Below are 16,134 nucleotides of genomic sequence, written 5' to 3' on the forward strand. Positions count from 1 at the left end.
TCTTTTTGAGTTAGGTAGTGTCTTTTGTATTTTATAATTGAGGACATTGAGGTTTAAACTGATTATATAATTTGCCCAAGTTCACACAGCTGGTCAAAAGCAGAGATTTAAACCCAGGTGTGTCTGACCCCAAATACTTTAAGCCAAAGACCTATAAAGATCCAAAGAACTTGATTACACTCTGTGACCTAGCTGATGAACACAAAATATGACAGCTAAAAATATTTCTTATGAGTGAGTTCCCATTGTGGCTCAGCAGGTTAAGAGCCAGACTAGTAACCATGAGGATAAAGGTTTGGTCCCTGGCCTTGCTTAGTGGGTTAAGGATCTGGCATTGCCACAAACTGCAGTGCAGGTCTCAGAGGCAGCCCAGAGCCCACACTGCTGTGACGTAGGACTACAGCTGCAGCTCCAATTCAACCCTTAGCCCAGGAACTTCCATATGCTGCAAGTATGGCCCTAAAAAGAAAAAAAAAAAAATTTCTTATGAGGGCTTAGGTTTTTTTTAAATTTATGGAATTTGGTTTTGAGTAAGACCTTGCTTACTGATAACTAGCCATGTAAAGTTTAGATCTAAAGAACTGCATTATCTTAAGGAATCTTAGTATAAGAAAAGTGAAGGTAAATGAAAGGTTTTTCAAATAAATCAACTAAACAATCAGGAAAAGAGTGATACTAAGGGATAAATATAAAAGAAGATAAACATTTGCAGATCAACTAGGAAACTGCTCAGGGAGAATACAACAACTTTTTGCATATACTTTAAACGTATAAGGGGACATATGGAGTGGCAAAGAATAATTTAACTTTCCTAGAACAAAGAGTCACAATTAGATATAATTGGGTGAAAGTGAGGAAAGGAATTTCAGATTGATTAATGGGAAAAAAAATTAGCTGCCAGTGAGAGGCATTTATGGGTGGGGAATGTCTCCCACAGAGTTAGAATAAAGAACTTTTATTACAAATAAAAGCAATAATACTTGGCTGAGTGAAGCATTAAATGTAGGAAACAGTCTTGCACTCTTGTATGGAATAGTCTTACACTGGCAAGATTCAGAATATTCTGTTCTGTTTGACCATTTCAGTTTTTTTATGAATTTGTTGAATTTCTGTTAATCATGTGTTGCAATGCTTGTGGTGCTGAAATACTAAAAACCTGTAAAAGAAACAGAATGAGCCTTTGAGGAGATTCACCAAAACATAAAATCATTTCCTGGCTGTCACTCATTGAGAGGCACATTCACTCAACAGAAACTAAGTCCTGAAAATGAGTCAGTCATGGTCCTAGGTTTTGGGGATACAGAGATGAAATGACATGGCTCCTACCTTCTAGGCCTTCACAATGTACTATAGAGACAACAGTGAGGTAAAAAAACATGAGATTACCCTGGAGGCAAGAAGACCATCAATCATTAAATATTTAGGAGTTCCTGTTTTGGCTCAGTGGTTATGAACTTGACTGGTACCCAAGAGGATAGAGATCTGATGCCTGAGCTTGCTCCATGGATAAGGATCCACGGTTTCTGTGAGCTGTGGTGTAGGTCGCTGATGCAGCTGAGCTCCTGAGTTTTTGTGGCTGTGGCTGTGGGTGTGGCTGTGGCCAGCAGCTGTAGCTCCAATTCGGCCCCTAACTTGGGAACTTTCATATACTGCAGGTGCAGCCCAAAAAAGAAAGAAAGAAAAAAAAGAAATATTTATTACGTGACTGTAATCTATTTTTTAAAAAGTTAACACAGATTTCTCAGTGTGCACTCTGTGGCAGGCCTATCTTATTGATGGTATATACAATAAAACAGAGTCCCTAACCCCATGGAAACAAGCTGTAAATAAATTCACCCAAATAAATATGTAATGGATTATAGCAGGGGCTAACCCATCAGTTCCGTGGAGATAAATGGGATCAATAGGGGTTCTTTCTCCAAAGGAAAAAGACGTTAGAGATGACCCCAGTTCCTGACTAGGTGCCTAGGTGGGTGGTGCCTCGGTGGACGGGGAATGTCGAAGGCTGTCTTCAACAAAAACACGATGGCCATTCTGACTGGTGTGAGGTGATATCTCATGGTAGTTTTGATTTGCATTTCTCTTATAATCAGTGATGTTGAGCATTTTTTCATGTGTTTGTTGGCCATCTGCATTATACTTATTTTTTAAAAGCATTCAATAGAGGCAGGAATAACTAGATCTCATGCATAAATGGGTCTCTCTCTTTTGCGTTGGATGTCCAATTCAGGAGACACTGCATTTCAGTAACTAGAAGGCAAATCTTAATTTCGATTATTTTCTTATGAAATGTATTATAGTGTAATTTTTTTTGAAACTAACATATACCTTGAATATTGTGTAACTAGATATCTTTGAACAAAATATATATATATATATATATATATATATATATATATAAAAAACATTTAAAGAATGAATAGAACAATGCTCCTTAAGAGAGTAAAGGGGCAAACCATACTGTCTTTGACAGAGTCAAGTTCATCTACAATTTTTTTCTTTGTTTTTTTATAGCTATTCATCCACTAGAAAAAAAAATAAAGTTGATAGTAGAAGGAGAAAGCAATACCAAAAAAAGGTGGAAGACTTCATTTTATCTAACATTTAACTTCACAGTTAACATAGTAATGGCAGTTCACACTGCCTCCTGTTTGGAGCTGCATCTCAAAGTCATCTCCCACTCCTTCTAAGAAGCTTGGCAGGAAGCTAAGCAGCTTTTGAAATGGTTTTGATATGAAAAATTCCCCATCAGAAATTCTGTAGGGCCTTGGCCTTTTCAGGAGAAAACAATGTTGGGAGGCTGGGAGGCGCTGCTGAAGGAGTGGCCGCTGAGCAGTGGTGAAAGGGCTTGATGAGCAGTCTCTTTCCCAGCTGAGGGCCTTGAACTTTGAGTTCTGTTTTTAGAAAAGCTAAATCAGGAGCAAATACTTCCAGGCTATTTTGCTTCCAGTATAACTTTTACTATCAAAACAGCAAAAGCTGGAGCCATCAGGTAATACTAAGGAACCCTGGCAATTTAAAAAAAAGTGAGAAACACAGCAGGTTGTTTCAACCATATGCTGGGCATCTGGTTAACTCCTTGAGTGAAGAGATATACAGAAAAACTCCTAAAGCTCTAGTGAAGGTGGGTCTAAAGATGAAAGGCAGCAGTGGTCTCCTGTGACTCCACCACCAAAGGCTTTAACCCATCAGAGTGAAGAAAGCCATAACTCTTCCATAATATTCCTGGCCATTTTGTACCCACATTTACATGCTAACGGTGTTCATGCAGATTGACAGCTGTGGCTCTTGTCCTACATTCCATTGCAGGGTATCTCCCTATAAGCACCAGGACCGTAGATAATACCTTAGCTTTTCTCAACATACTTTGATCCACAAAATGAGAGAAATAGCCTCTTTTGTTTGCATCCAGAGAAAGGAACATGTAACAGAAGAGTAACCTAGTTCTATAGGACTTAATTTAGTCAAGAAAGCTCTTTGCCACCAAATTCCTCCTGAGTGCAAAGCAAGGAATTTCATCCTATTTTGAAAGCTAGTTAATTCATTAATCTTAAAAAACCACCCATTTCTGCAATGAGGCAGTCATCATTCTTTCTCTGTTTCCATACTTCCTGGTCTATCTCTGTTGTACCATTTACTTCCCTGTAATTATTTATTTGCACATCTCTCTTCCCTCCCTGAGGAGATATGACTCTGTATGTCTTTGCATCTTCAGCACCTACCATAGTTCATGTTAACACTAAAGTTCAAGAACTCTTTGGTGAAGGGGTGGTGAATGAATGAATGAATGACTGGTAGACATTTGAAAACTAGTATGTTTCATCCAGATAACAATAATGGTTATTATCTGAGCATATGGTGCCACTAAATACCTGAAACATTGCTATGTACATACATTATCCTCTTTAATTCTCACACAAATAACACAGGTATTATTACTCTTACTTTATCAATGAGAAAATTGAGGCTTGAGAGGGTTAATTTCACATACAGGGAGTAAGCCTCATAACCAGAATTTGAACTCTCCTAGTCTGACTCCTAAGTTTGTGCCCTTACCAATTCTATTATATTGCCTTTATTTTATGGTGTTCCTGAGATATTACAGGTAATTTCTAAACAGCTGCATTCGTCAGCCTTTGTGACTGAAACAGTTACTAGTTTCACAGCCTCACAGATACACAAGGTTATTTTAAAAATATGTTCATCCATTGTTTCATTCACAGTTATGTTTCCCGGGAGAAAAGCAGGCTATTGTCCTAAGTCTTTTCTGAGCATCTCCTATGGAGGGACAGTACTTCACATAATAGATGTAATGCAACAAATGTATATCTGTAAATAAAAAGTGTACATTTTGCAGTTATCTAAGTTCATTATTTGAAGGAAAATTGTGAAATCTTTTGTAAAGTACCATTTCCTCTACGTCATCTGTTCTGAAAGTTTTGTATTACTAAGTTGGGTTTTCCTATAATAGGACATACCAGTTCAGAACATACTATTTAAAATAAGTTGTTTTCACTATTAAAGAAATACTGTGATGATATTTAGGAATTAAAATGACATTTTTAATAATTTTGCTTTGCCAATATGGTCATGAGGGAGCAGCCCAGCCCCTAGGGCAAATTTTCTTTTAGGGGAGCAGTGGTAGTAATTACTACAATAATGATTTGCCACCTAGACAGGCCACACCACTTCTAAATATAATCTGGCTACCACTCAAACCATGATTTTGACCGTCAAGAACAATTCACAGTTCCCTACAGCTGAATACACCAAAAATTATAACGAAACAAGTATTTAAGTTCTGAATAATAGCATATGATGTTAGTTCAATTTTTACTATTGGGTTTTTGTTTTATGTCTAACAAGGAGAAGACAAAGCTGAAGTCAAAGATTTATGTCATTCTTTTTTTTTTTTTTTTTTTTTTTTGTCTTTTTTAGGGCCGCACCTGTGGCACTTGGAGGTTCCCAGGCTAGGTGTCTAATCAGAGCTGCAGCCACTGGCCCACACCACAGCCACAGCAGTGTGGGATCCAAGCCACATATGTGACCTACACCACAGCTCATGGCAACGCTGGATCCCTAACCCACTGAGCAAGGCCAGGGATCAAACCCATAACCTCATGGTTCCTAGTTGGATTCGTTAACCACTGAGCCCCAATGGGAACTCCAGATTTATGTCATTCTGATTGGGTTTTAACTTTGATATTCATCATGATAAATGCATAAAAAGTGCTTGGGTTGCACTTTAGAATCAACAAATAGTAAGAAATATATGCTGGAGGATCAGAACCTGAACCAGCATCTAAGAAGGACCTTTTGCCCCCAAGCAAGAAGAAAACAGATATCCACTTTGGAAGAAACAAGAAATGCAGATTACGTGTGTCAGATATTGCCTGCTATACAAACTTCAGGAGATAGGTATGCAAGGCAAGCCTCAGTGTGCAATCTGAGAAAGTATGCCATGAAAGGTGTCAAGGCCTTCTGCCTGGAGCTAGTTCTGCATAGTTTCCAAATGGTATTTTTATCTTGTAATTATGCGAAAAGTCACATTGACAGAAATCCACTAGCACATGTGATAGAGTCACATTCTTTTCTGGCCATTCCTGAAATGTGTATAGGTTTTAAAATGTATGGCAGTAGAGAGAGTCAAGTCTTAGAAAGGATTGAATTTTCTACTAAGAGTAAAAGATAACGGGGGGGGGAGGGGCGGGTGTGGAATACCATATAATACAATAAATGGGAGCCCTGCTATCTTCTGTCAAGAACCGAGTTGACTTAACTGAGTGAAAAATAACTATTGGTTTAGTCACCTCAAAATGATGAAATGTTTATAGTGGATTATGGGCTTTAATTTAAAGTCTTCAAAAAAATTTAAAGTCTTCACATAGCATTTTGATACATTCGCATTACATGTTATATAATCTCTCCAAATCATTTAGTTAAAACAAATGAAAAATCAAAAGAGCTTTGCTATCCTAAGAGAAAATGCCTAATGTTTTCATAAAGAAATCCAACTAAAAGAAAAAAGACTGGGGGATTTAATGTGAAAACAGCAATCACTATAACTGTATGAATGGAAATAAAGCCGGTCTCCTAAGAAATTCAATGTTTTAGGCAAAATGTTTCCTTCTCTCCTTGTATTAGGTAAGTTTTTAAAAAATATTATAGTAATTATTCTTCTAAATTATAGATCTCTTTAAGGGTCAAGACTATCTTATTCAAATTGATCCCTAGGAGTTTTCTCAGTACTTAGAACATAGTATATGCTCATTTAATGTCTGTTGAGTAAGTGAACCGATAAATAAATGCTGCCTTAAACAAACACACACTGTTATCCTTTCAAACAATGTCTATCATAGTGTTTTCCTCCACCACTCTTTGTAAATAGCTCCCCGTTCTTTTTTGGCTGCATGTGTGGCATGTGGAAATTACCAAGCCAGGAATAGAATCCAAGTTGCAGCTGTGACCTACACCACAGCTGTGGCAACTGCCAGAGCCTTAACCCACTGTGCCAGGCAGGGTATCAAGCCCACACCACTGCACAGACAATGCCTGATCCTTAACCTATAAATAGCTTTTTCATCACTGCCTTTTAATTCAATTAAACAGTCTTTTTTTAGCAGGCATCATTTACTATTTGCTAATTGCTTGTTAAGTGCGAGGGACATACATTATGTCTCAGTTAACTCTCAATACAATCTGGTAAAATAAAAATGTGGGGCTCATAAAGGTAAAAATTTAGCTAGGAGTTGAACCCAAGTCTGCCTCCACTGACATTTTAGGGATAGGTGAGTGAGACCCATGCTCACCTTCAAGGAATTTACATACTGATTTGACAAAGAAAAGTAAACATCTGACTGTCTGCAACGCAGAGCAGAAGTGACTAGACCTATAGAAGAAATGTTATTTTTAAAACACTCGAAGCTTTCAAAGAAAGGATGAACCCGTATTCAACTGTGCTGAAATAAGGAATGACTTCTAAAAGAAAGAAAACTTGTCTATTAGATGAGCAACTGGAATGGTCCTCGTGGGCTTCATACTTGGTGACGGGGGAGAGGGTGGCAGAGGGAATGGTGCTGCATCCCACTCCTTTCTGAATATCATTAACCTTCAAGTTCCACAAGTTCTTTCTTTACAGGAAAGATGCACACAGAGCTACTACCTTCTCCAAATGGTTGAATTGTTTGACCACATCTTTCCAGAGGCAGCCTTTAGGGGTGCACTTGAATAGATCTTAAAGAACAGTGCAGAAATTTGCAAGATAGATAGAGGAAGATTCCCTATTGAAATTAATAAAGGTACAGAAACAGGAAAGATGGGGGTTCCGTTTAATTAGAATGAAGGCCAGCTGCAAGAATTTGTCCCCTTCAATTAGAATAAGGGCTGGAGGCCAGAGTAATGAGAGGTTAAGACTGGAAACGTGGGCTAGGGCCATGGTATGAAGAACTTCAAATATTCGATTCAGGGGTAACTTGTAAACTACAAATGCTTCATAAACATTAGAGTGTTAACTAGCACATGTTAGTTATTGTTAACGAACACACATTATTCCCAAGAAGATAATTCATACCTTTTGTTTCAAAAAAAAAAAGCAAGAGTCCATGTTCTTATCATAGTGGTTCTCAACCAGGGAGAGCGTGAGCGAGGGAGGGAAGAGTCTGTGTCACAGATGAAAGATGTAAGATGTGAGATCTTCTGCAAACTTGTCACCTGCCCGATGATTTGAGAACCACTGCTCTAACGATTACAGGTTTACCAAAATGAAAGAGACCTAAGCAGAGTGTTACACCATCAATGCCTCCATTTCTCCAGCTCCTCTTCTCACAAGGCACCACCACCACCCTCCCGTTGGACAGCAGTTCTGTTCTATTATAAATTTTATGTGACGTACACAGGCTTCATTGTTTGACATTGTTAATCACTTGAAACTTTCTTATCCTTTGGTTTCTTTTTTTTTTTTTTTTTTTTGTCTTTTTGCATTTCTTGGGCCGCTCCACGGCATATGAGGGTCCCAGGCTAGGGTTGAATCGGAGCTGTAGCCACCAGCCTACACCAGAGCCATAGCAACGCGGATCCGAGCCGCGTCTGCAACCTACACCACAGCTCACGCAACGCCGGATCGTCAACCCACTGAGCAAGGCAGGGATCGAACCCGCCACCTCATGGTTCCTAGTCGGATTCGTTAACCACTGCGCCATGACGGGAACTCCTCCTTTGGTTTCTATAACAACAGCGACTCGGCTCTTCCCCCTCCCCATCTGGTCCTTATCTCCTTCACAAGCTGCTGCTCCTCTCACTGCCGGACGATGTGAGTGAGTGTGCTGGCTCCAGGGTTCCATCCTGGGTGACCTTCTCATCTGATACACTCTCCCCGCAAAATCTCGTCCAGCCCTCCTAGTTTCAATTCTCATCTGCTGACAAATCTCACCACTGTATTTGTGACCCCACCCTCTCTCCTGTGCTTCAGATTGTTAGTTCCAGTTGCCTGTTATAACTCATTGGTGTATCCTTCAGACGTCTCAAACCTAATATGTCTAACCCTGAACCCATGCTCTTCTCCTTCCCTTTGTCTCTACCTCAACTTGCTTTAGTCATTCACTTTCATAAACTAGAAAATCTTAACATCTTCCTCATTTCCTGTTTGTCCCTCAGCAACGCATTTTTCCTCCTCATGCAGATGGCCTCCAAATCCTATCAATTCACTCTTTAAAAAAAAAAAAATTTTTTTTTCAGGAGTTCCCGTTGTGGAGCAGCGGGTTAAGAATCTGACTAGTGGGAGTTCCCATCGTGCCTCAATGATAACGAATCCAGCTAGCATCCATGAGGACTCGGGTTTGATCCCTGGCCTCGCTCAGTGGGTTAAGGATCCAGGGTTGCTGTGAGCTGAGGTGTAGGTTGCAGATGCGGCTTGGATCCCATGTTACTGTGGCTGTGGTGTAGGCCGGTAGCTGCAGCTCTGATTTGACCCCTAGCCTGGGAACTTCCCTATGCCGAGCATGTGGCCCTCACAGAAAAAAAAAAAAAAGTATTTTCCATCCAACTTTTTCTCCCATTTCTACATTTCATTGTTCCTATTCTCTCACCATTTCTTTGGTTTCCCTGTCATCAGTCTCTCCCTACTCCAGTCTGTTTCTTACAATGCCACCAAGTAACTATCAAAATTAAATTATAACTATGTCATAATTCTGCTTTTTTAACATTTTACTTCCTATGATTCTTTATACCGATAAGATAAAATTCAGCTTCCTGGGTTTGGCCCTGCTATAGTCTGGCTCCAAACCTGTAACTTTCTTTTCTGCCTCATCAGCTCCAACTGCCTTCCACTCAGTGTACATATAGACACAGTAAATTTTTCGCATTTCCCAAACAGGCCGTGCCCTTTCACGTATGATTTCCACATCAGGAATGTCTTTCAGGTCAATTCCAAAAATTCTTTTACCAGACTCTGTTTGGGGACATAGAAAACAAAGATAAGATGATGAAAATCCTTCTGTCAGTGAGTTCAGTCTCTGGTAATAAGGGAGACAGGCACATAAACAAATAACGACACACCATGATACACACAGGATAGAACTATATGCAAAGAACAGAGGCAGCACGGAAGAGAGAATCCCCAACTGTCTGGAGGGCATGACAAGGAAACTTGCAAAGGTAAAGGCAATGCAGGCATGGCTAGGGGCACTGAGGCATGAACGAGTTTCATTTCCAGGAAGCAGGAAGAGCTTCCACATACAATACAGAAACATAAAACGCAGTGAAGATGAACTATATACTTAAAAATGGTTAAGATGGTAAATCTTATGGTTTGCAGTTTTTTTACAATTAAAAAATTTTTTTAATTATTTAAAAGAAATGCACCAAGGAGAGTGTCTAAGGAGAGGCTAGAATAAGCACCTGCCTATCTTCCCCTCCTTTTTCAACTTGCAAACTCCTAATCATCTTTTAGGATCAAGTCAAATGTCTGAGCGACCCCTCCTTTGCGGATCCTATGTGACTCCTCAGCCTGTGCTGCCCTCCTCTGTGCTCTTAGAAACCTTCAGTACAGTACTAATCACAGATTAGGGAAACGTGTACGAGTTCCTTGAGAACTGGCACTGTAAGTGATCCAAGCGTGGACCCTACACTTTTACAAGAATGGTCTACTGAATTCCTTAGTTAGTTAGTTCATTATTAGTTAACCACGTGCCAAACACTACACTAAATGCTTTACATACATGATCTCCTTTCATCCTTACGACTGTGCAGAGGACAGATGCTGTTCTCGTCTCCATTTTATGACATGAACATTGAGATAATGAGAGGCTAGGTATTTGCCACAAGTCACACTAGTAGTTCATCTGAAGCCAAATTGAGCTTTTAACGACAAAGAAAGTAAGTTTAAAATAAGTTCCAAGTTCCATAAACTAAGTTTCCAAGGGGATAAAGGAGGGAATGGGACCTACAAAGTTAGTGGAGAAGACTCAGCAGGAAGAGCTGCCTGATAAGAATCAGACGCTGTGCTATGCCCCTTGCTGAAATAATTTCATTTAAAATAGTTTCGTTTCATCCTCATCCTCATGAACTCTCCAAGAGACGTAGAAACCTCACTGGAAAAGCAAGAAACATAAACCAAAAAAAACCCCGTAGTTCAGGAAAGTTGTATTTCTTGCCCAAGATCACAGAGCTTGTGAGAGTCAAGGCTATAAACTAACTTTTTCATTTGATTCTCAGAGAAAAAAGAGTGGAAAGATAAAGAGGTTTTGAGGTAGAGAAAAGATTATTCAAGGACCTTATCAGTGAATTAGAATTCACTGTGGTTAGGGTGAATTAAAAAAGCCTGGAGAGGAGTTCCTGTTGTGGCTCAGTGGGTTAAGAACCTGGCTAGTATCCACAAGATGTGGGTTCAATCCCTGGCCTTACTCAGTGGGTTAAGAATCCAGCATTGCTGGGAACTATAGTGTAGGTTGAAGACATGGCTTGGATTCCACATTGCTGTGACTGTGGCTGTGGCTGGCAGCTGCAGCACCAATTTGACCCCTAGCCTGGGAACTTCCACATGCTACATGTACGGCCCTAAAAAAACCAAAAAAAAAACACCTGGAGAAATTCTGGGATAGTACTGTGAGGAATTTTTTTTTTTTTTTTAAAGGGCCAAGTAAAGTTGAATAAACAGGAACAATGAGCATTAGTTAGGGGACCCTGATGAGGTCAGGGTTTGTGAAAAACCCAAAAAGAACTTTTTTGTTTGTTTTATTCAGCTCTTTTTGCTATCCTGGGAACAAAGAAAGTATTGGGGATTGTCAAACTGTGAGCAGAAGGGGACTGGGAATTGAGAGAGGGCTGAGGGGAAGGACTCTTGATTAACAGAAAGGACTTGCAGAAAGGGCTGATGATAGATTCCAGTCTGAGGAGCTGTCTTCACCCAAACAGGCTGCTATAACAAAATACCATAGACTAGGCAGCTTATACAAGACATTTATTTCTTACAGTTCCAGAGGCTGGAGTGCAAGATATGGTGCCAGCATGGTCCGGTTCTGGTGACAGCTCTCTTTCAGGCTGCAGACTCCCATCTTCCGCTGTGGCCTCACACTCTCCACAAAGAGGAGGGCTCTGCACTCTGCATCCCCTTCTAAGGGCGCCAGTCTCTTTATGAAACTGTATTCAAACCACCCAAAGGCCCCACCTCTAAACATCATCATATTGGGGATTATGATTCAACATACGAATTTTAGGGGGTCACAAACACTCAGTCCATAGCATTATGCAATCGAATCAAGCTTTCTTCCTATACCAAACCCAAACTCTCCCAGCTGTACAGGACTGGAGCGATAACCAACCATTTTAGTGCAGTCACTATAAATACGTGACTACTAACCTCAAAAGGTGGTCTTTATGCTACCTGGCAATTATTTTTCACTTCTTAAGTTTCTAATTCACTCTCCCACTTCCACTATTCATCATCTCTCTCACCTGATGATCTTGCTTTCCGTTTCACCCAGAAAATACAAGCAATGAGAAGAAAAATCCCACCAGCTCCCATCACTGAAATTAGCCGCTTCCCTGCACTGGTATCCGTATGCTCTGCTTTTCGCCTTGTTACTGTGAACTACAGTTTTCCCACCGAAGACCAATATCTCCTCTTCTACACCAGACCCCATCCTTTTATCCTTACTCAAGTATGTTAAAACATCCCTTTTAAAAGTCTTTCTTTTTTTTTTTTTTTTTTTTTTGTCTTTTTAGGGCTGCACCTGCAGCACATGGAGGTTCCCAGGTTAGGGGTCCAATCAGAGCTGTAGCCACCAGCCTATGCCAGAGCCACAGCAATGCCAGATCCAAGCTGCGTCTGCGACCTACACCACAGCTCATGGCAACATGGGATCCTTAACCCACCGAGTGAGGCCAGGGAACAAACCTGCATCCTCATGGATGCTAGTAGGATTCGTTGTGGCTCCTCTCCCATCTTCCTTTTAGTCGTCAATCTTTCCCTTTCTACTAGATCATTTCCATCAACATCAAACATGCTGTAACTTCTCCAATCTTCAAACAAAACAAAAACTCCAAACTTCATTTCAGTTCATAGCTCCAATTCAATTTTAGCTACCCCATTTCTGTGCCCTTATAGAAAAGCTCTCAACAGAGCTGTCTGCTCTCATGCTCAAATTCCTCTATACCATTCTCTCTTGAGTGTTCTTTTTCTTTCTTTTTTTGCTTCTCAGGGCTGCACCCGCAGCATACAGAGGTTCCCAGGCTAGGGGTGGAATCAGAGCTGCCAGCCTACACCAGAGTCACAGCAACACAGCATCCAAGCCAAGTCTGAAACCTACACCACAGGTCACGGCAACGCTGGATCCTTAACCCACTGAATGAGGCCAGGGATCCAACCCCTGTCTTCATGGATGCTAGTCGGGTTCATTAACCACTGGGCCACGACGGGAACTCCCGAGCGAGTTTTCTTTAATGAGGTTCTCCAATCACTATTACATTGAAGCTGTTCCTGTCAAGGACAGCAATGGTTTTCGTGCTGTCAGGGCAATAATCCATTCCTGTTCCCTATCTTTGTGGATTTATCAGCATGTAACATAGTTGATACTGTCCACCTCCTTGAAACTTTCTTTGTTTAGCTTCCAGAACACCATGCGCTCATGTTTTTTTCCCTTTCTCACATACTGCTCCTTTGTCTTCTTTGCTGATTCATTCTCATCACTCCAAACAAAAGCCATTCATAACATAATGCCTTTAATTTAACTTAATTTTTTTTGTCTTTTTTTAAGGACCTCACCCTCGGCCCATGGAGGTTCCCAGGCTAGGTGTTGAATTGGAGCTGTAGCTGCTGGCCTACGCCACGGCCACAGCAACTCAGGATCCAAGCCTCATCTTCGACTATATGACAGCTCACAGCAACACCAGATCCTTAACCCACTGAGCAGGACAGGGGTTGAACCCACATCCTCATAGATGCTAGTCAGGTTCATTAACCACTGAGCCACGATGGGGACTCCTGCAATGCCTTTAATTTTAGAATAAATTAGGTGGTTTAGCAGTAAGATGTGCTTTTCTGATGATGCCCTCTTATCTGTGATTTAATGAGCTTTCATTACTGAGCACACATCAAGTTGGTAAAGGAGGAGTCTCAGAGACACTGCTGTGTGGTGAAAGGAAGCCATTTTGGGATTGCTGGGCCTAGTAGACTCCACAGACAATCTAGTCACTCATTGGCCCCTGTGTGTCCTCTCTTTCGTAGTGTGTTCCTGTCATCCAGTTGGATCAGCTGTCCTTCCTTTCAGTTCGGTGACCTTCTGTGACCCTAGCAATGGTGACTGCCCTTGCAAGCCTGGGGTGGCAGGGCCACATTGTGACAGATGTATGGTGGGATACTGGGGCTTTGGAGAGTACGGATGCAGGCCATGTGACTGTGCTGGAAGCTGCGACCCTCTCACAGGAGACTGCACCAGCAGGTAGCTCTGCATGGCTCTTGCTCTCACCTATGTGTCTTTCAGATTCTTTTGGAGATCCTGTAGTGATTTGGAAAACCTTGCATGCTACTAGTGGAGCAAAGGTGTATTCGCATATCTTTTTAAAGAATTTCTGTCAAATTGCAGAACCAAGTAATATGCTCTTGCAAGATTACAGAGAGGGCCTGGTTCACTTTGCAAAGTAAATTGTTCCTTTTAACAACAGGCCTTTACAACATTACTTCTGAAAAGTGGAAGGATGGGAAGGTGGCTGATAGGGTTTAAATCTCTACAAATATATTCATTTCATTCAAGTTCTAAGAAATTCCTTAATAAACTCTCCATCGCTTTCTGTTTTATCAGCAACACAGACATAGACTGGTATCATGACATTCCTGACTTCCATTCTATGCACAATAAGAGTGAACCAAAGTGGGAGTGGGAAGATGAGCAAGGATTTTCTGCGCTTCGACATTCAGGTGAGACAATAGATAATCTCATTTCCAGGTCTGGTCTTGAGTAACAATGATTCATGACAAACCAGAAAAAACATTTTGGATCTTATAAGGGGAACTCTTTAGTTCTGAGGTTGACAGAGTACTGAACCCCGTAAGTATAACACTACTAAATATATAGCTAAGTGGTATTTTAACAAGCTTTTGCTTATTTTCTGATTGTAAGAGTAACATTCAGTTATCATGGAAAACTCAGAAAACGCAAAACATCACAGTAAAAGAAAAAAACCCAAATCTGGTGATGCCACTGTTAATACTTGGATGTTTTACACAGTTGAGAGATAACTCAATGGAAATGCAGAGATCCATTTAAAGGAAAAATATTCTTACAGATCTGGTGCAACTCAATACGCACAAAGCAAAAGCTAGCTGTGAACTCCTTATGTTTACAGTTTTTTTACAACTATAAAACAAAACAATTTTACAAACTAAGCATAAGCCAATAAAACTAATAAAATTTAAATCGACATTAATTGAATATGAAAAATGATTTTTACTGAAGCCAGAATACTGTGTACTACCTAAATGTGATTTTTAGTTTTATCAAATCTATAGTACTATTTCTCCTTAAATTATGCACCCCTAAAATGTTCTCCTTCTCTTAATTTCCCTATTTCTGTTAGTGAAACTACAATTGTCTCTGTCACCTTGGCTTAAAAAGTTCAAGTACATTTTTAGCTTCCTCTTCTCGTGTCCTCATCCAATCCATTAAAAGGATTTGTAGACCCTAACTCTGTGGCATCCCTTGATACTTATCCCTCTCTATGCCCACCTCTCAGACCCACATTGCATCTACCTTAGAAAGACAGTACAGTGGAAAGATCAGGAGCCTAAGATTCTCCCAAACCCAGGATTAAAATCTGGCTTTTCTACTTGCTAGCTATGCTACCTTGAACAAGCTAATTAATTTTTCTGAGCCTTTTTTCATTTGTTAATAATACCTATATCAAATACTTATTATAAATATTAAATAGATCATATTGATAATTTTTTTTTTTTTTTGGTCTTTTTGCCATTTCTTGGGCTGCTCCTGGGGCATATGGAGATTCCCAGGCTAGGGGTCAAATCGGAGCTGTAGCCACTGGCCTACGCCACTGCCACAGCAACGCGGGATCCAAGCCGCGTCTGCGACCTACACCACAGCTCCCGGCAATGCCGGATCCTTAACCCACTGAGCAAGGCCAGGGTCAAACCTGCAACATCATGGTTCCTAGTCAGACTCGTTAACCACTGAGCCACGACGGGAACTCCTCAATAAAATTCTTTATAAAGTTTAGTCTTATAGTTGGAACTCAGTTTAATTGCTGCCATGTGTTACCAATTTCACTAGTTTCTAATTGGTCCCTACCTACATTTTTTCCATCATACTAATAGTTTGATAAAGTAATGTCAGATTAATGTTCACATATATGTTTTAATTCGTATAATTTCTTTAAGCTAGCAGCTCTGAAAATTCTCCTTCATCTAACAAACTGAATTCAGGCCTTAACTAAAAATCAATCAAAGTCCTCCATGATACTTTCTATTTTCAACTCACTCTGTACGGAGGATAAACAGAACAACTGACTCTTCCATGAATGCACTCTGCCCTTTCTCTCTTACCTTTCTTTGCTCATCCCTTTTTCTCTGTATTCCTATCACATTTCTCTTTGTTTGAGCCTGAGATGAGTAAAGAAATGTGAAACACT

The 16,134-nt window shown here is 40.3% G+C and overlaps 1 protein-coding gene across 4 annotated transcripts in view; it reads left to right on the forward strand.

The window, feature by feature from the left end:
• The window catches only part of NTN4 (netrin 4), a 113,552-nt gene that overhangs the window by 85,579 nt on the left and 11,839 nt on the right, over nucleotides 1–16,134 (forward strand). For all 4 annotated transcript variants that reach the window (XM_021092743.1, XM_021092741.1, XM_021092742.1 and 1 more), the window contains exons 6-7: nucleotides 13,721–13,934; nucleotides 14,295–14,410. In XM_021092743.1, the coding sequence (XP_020948402.1) occupies nucleotides 13,721–13,934; nucleotides 14,295–14,410 (330 nt within the window). The remainder of the gene's footprint in view (nucleotides 1–13,720; nucleotides 13,935–14,294; nucleotides 14,411–16,134) is intronic.

The sequence above is a fragment of the Sus scrofa genome, chromosome 5, assembly GCF_000003025.6.
Source record: "Sus scrofa isolate TJ Tabasco breed Duroc chromosome 5, Sscrofa11.1, whole genome shotgun sequence".
Lineage (NCBI taxonomy): Eukaryota > Metazoa > Chordata > Mammalia > Artiodactyla > Suidae > Sus > Sus scrofa.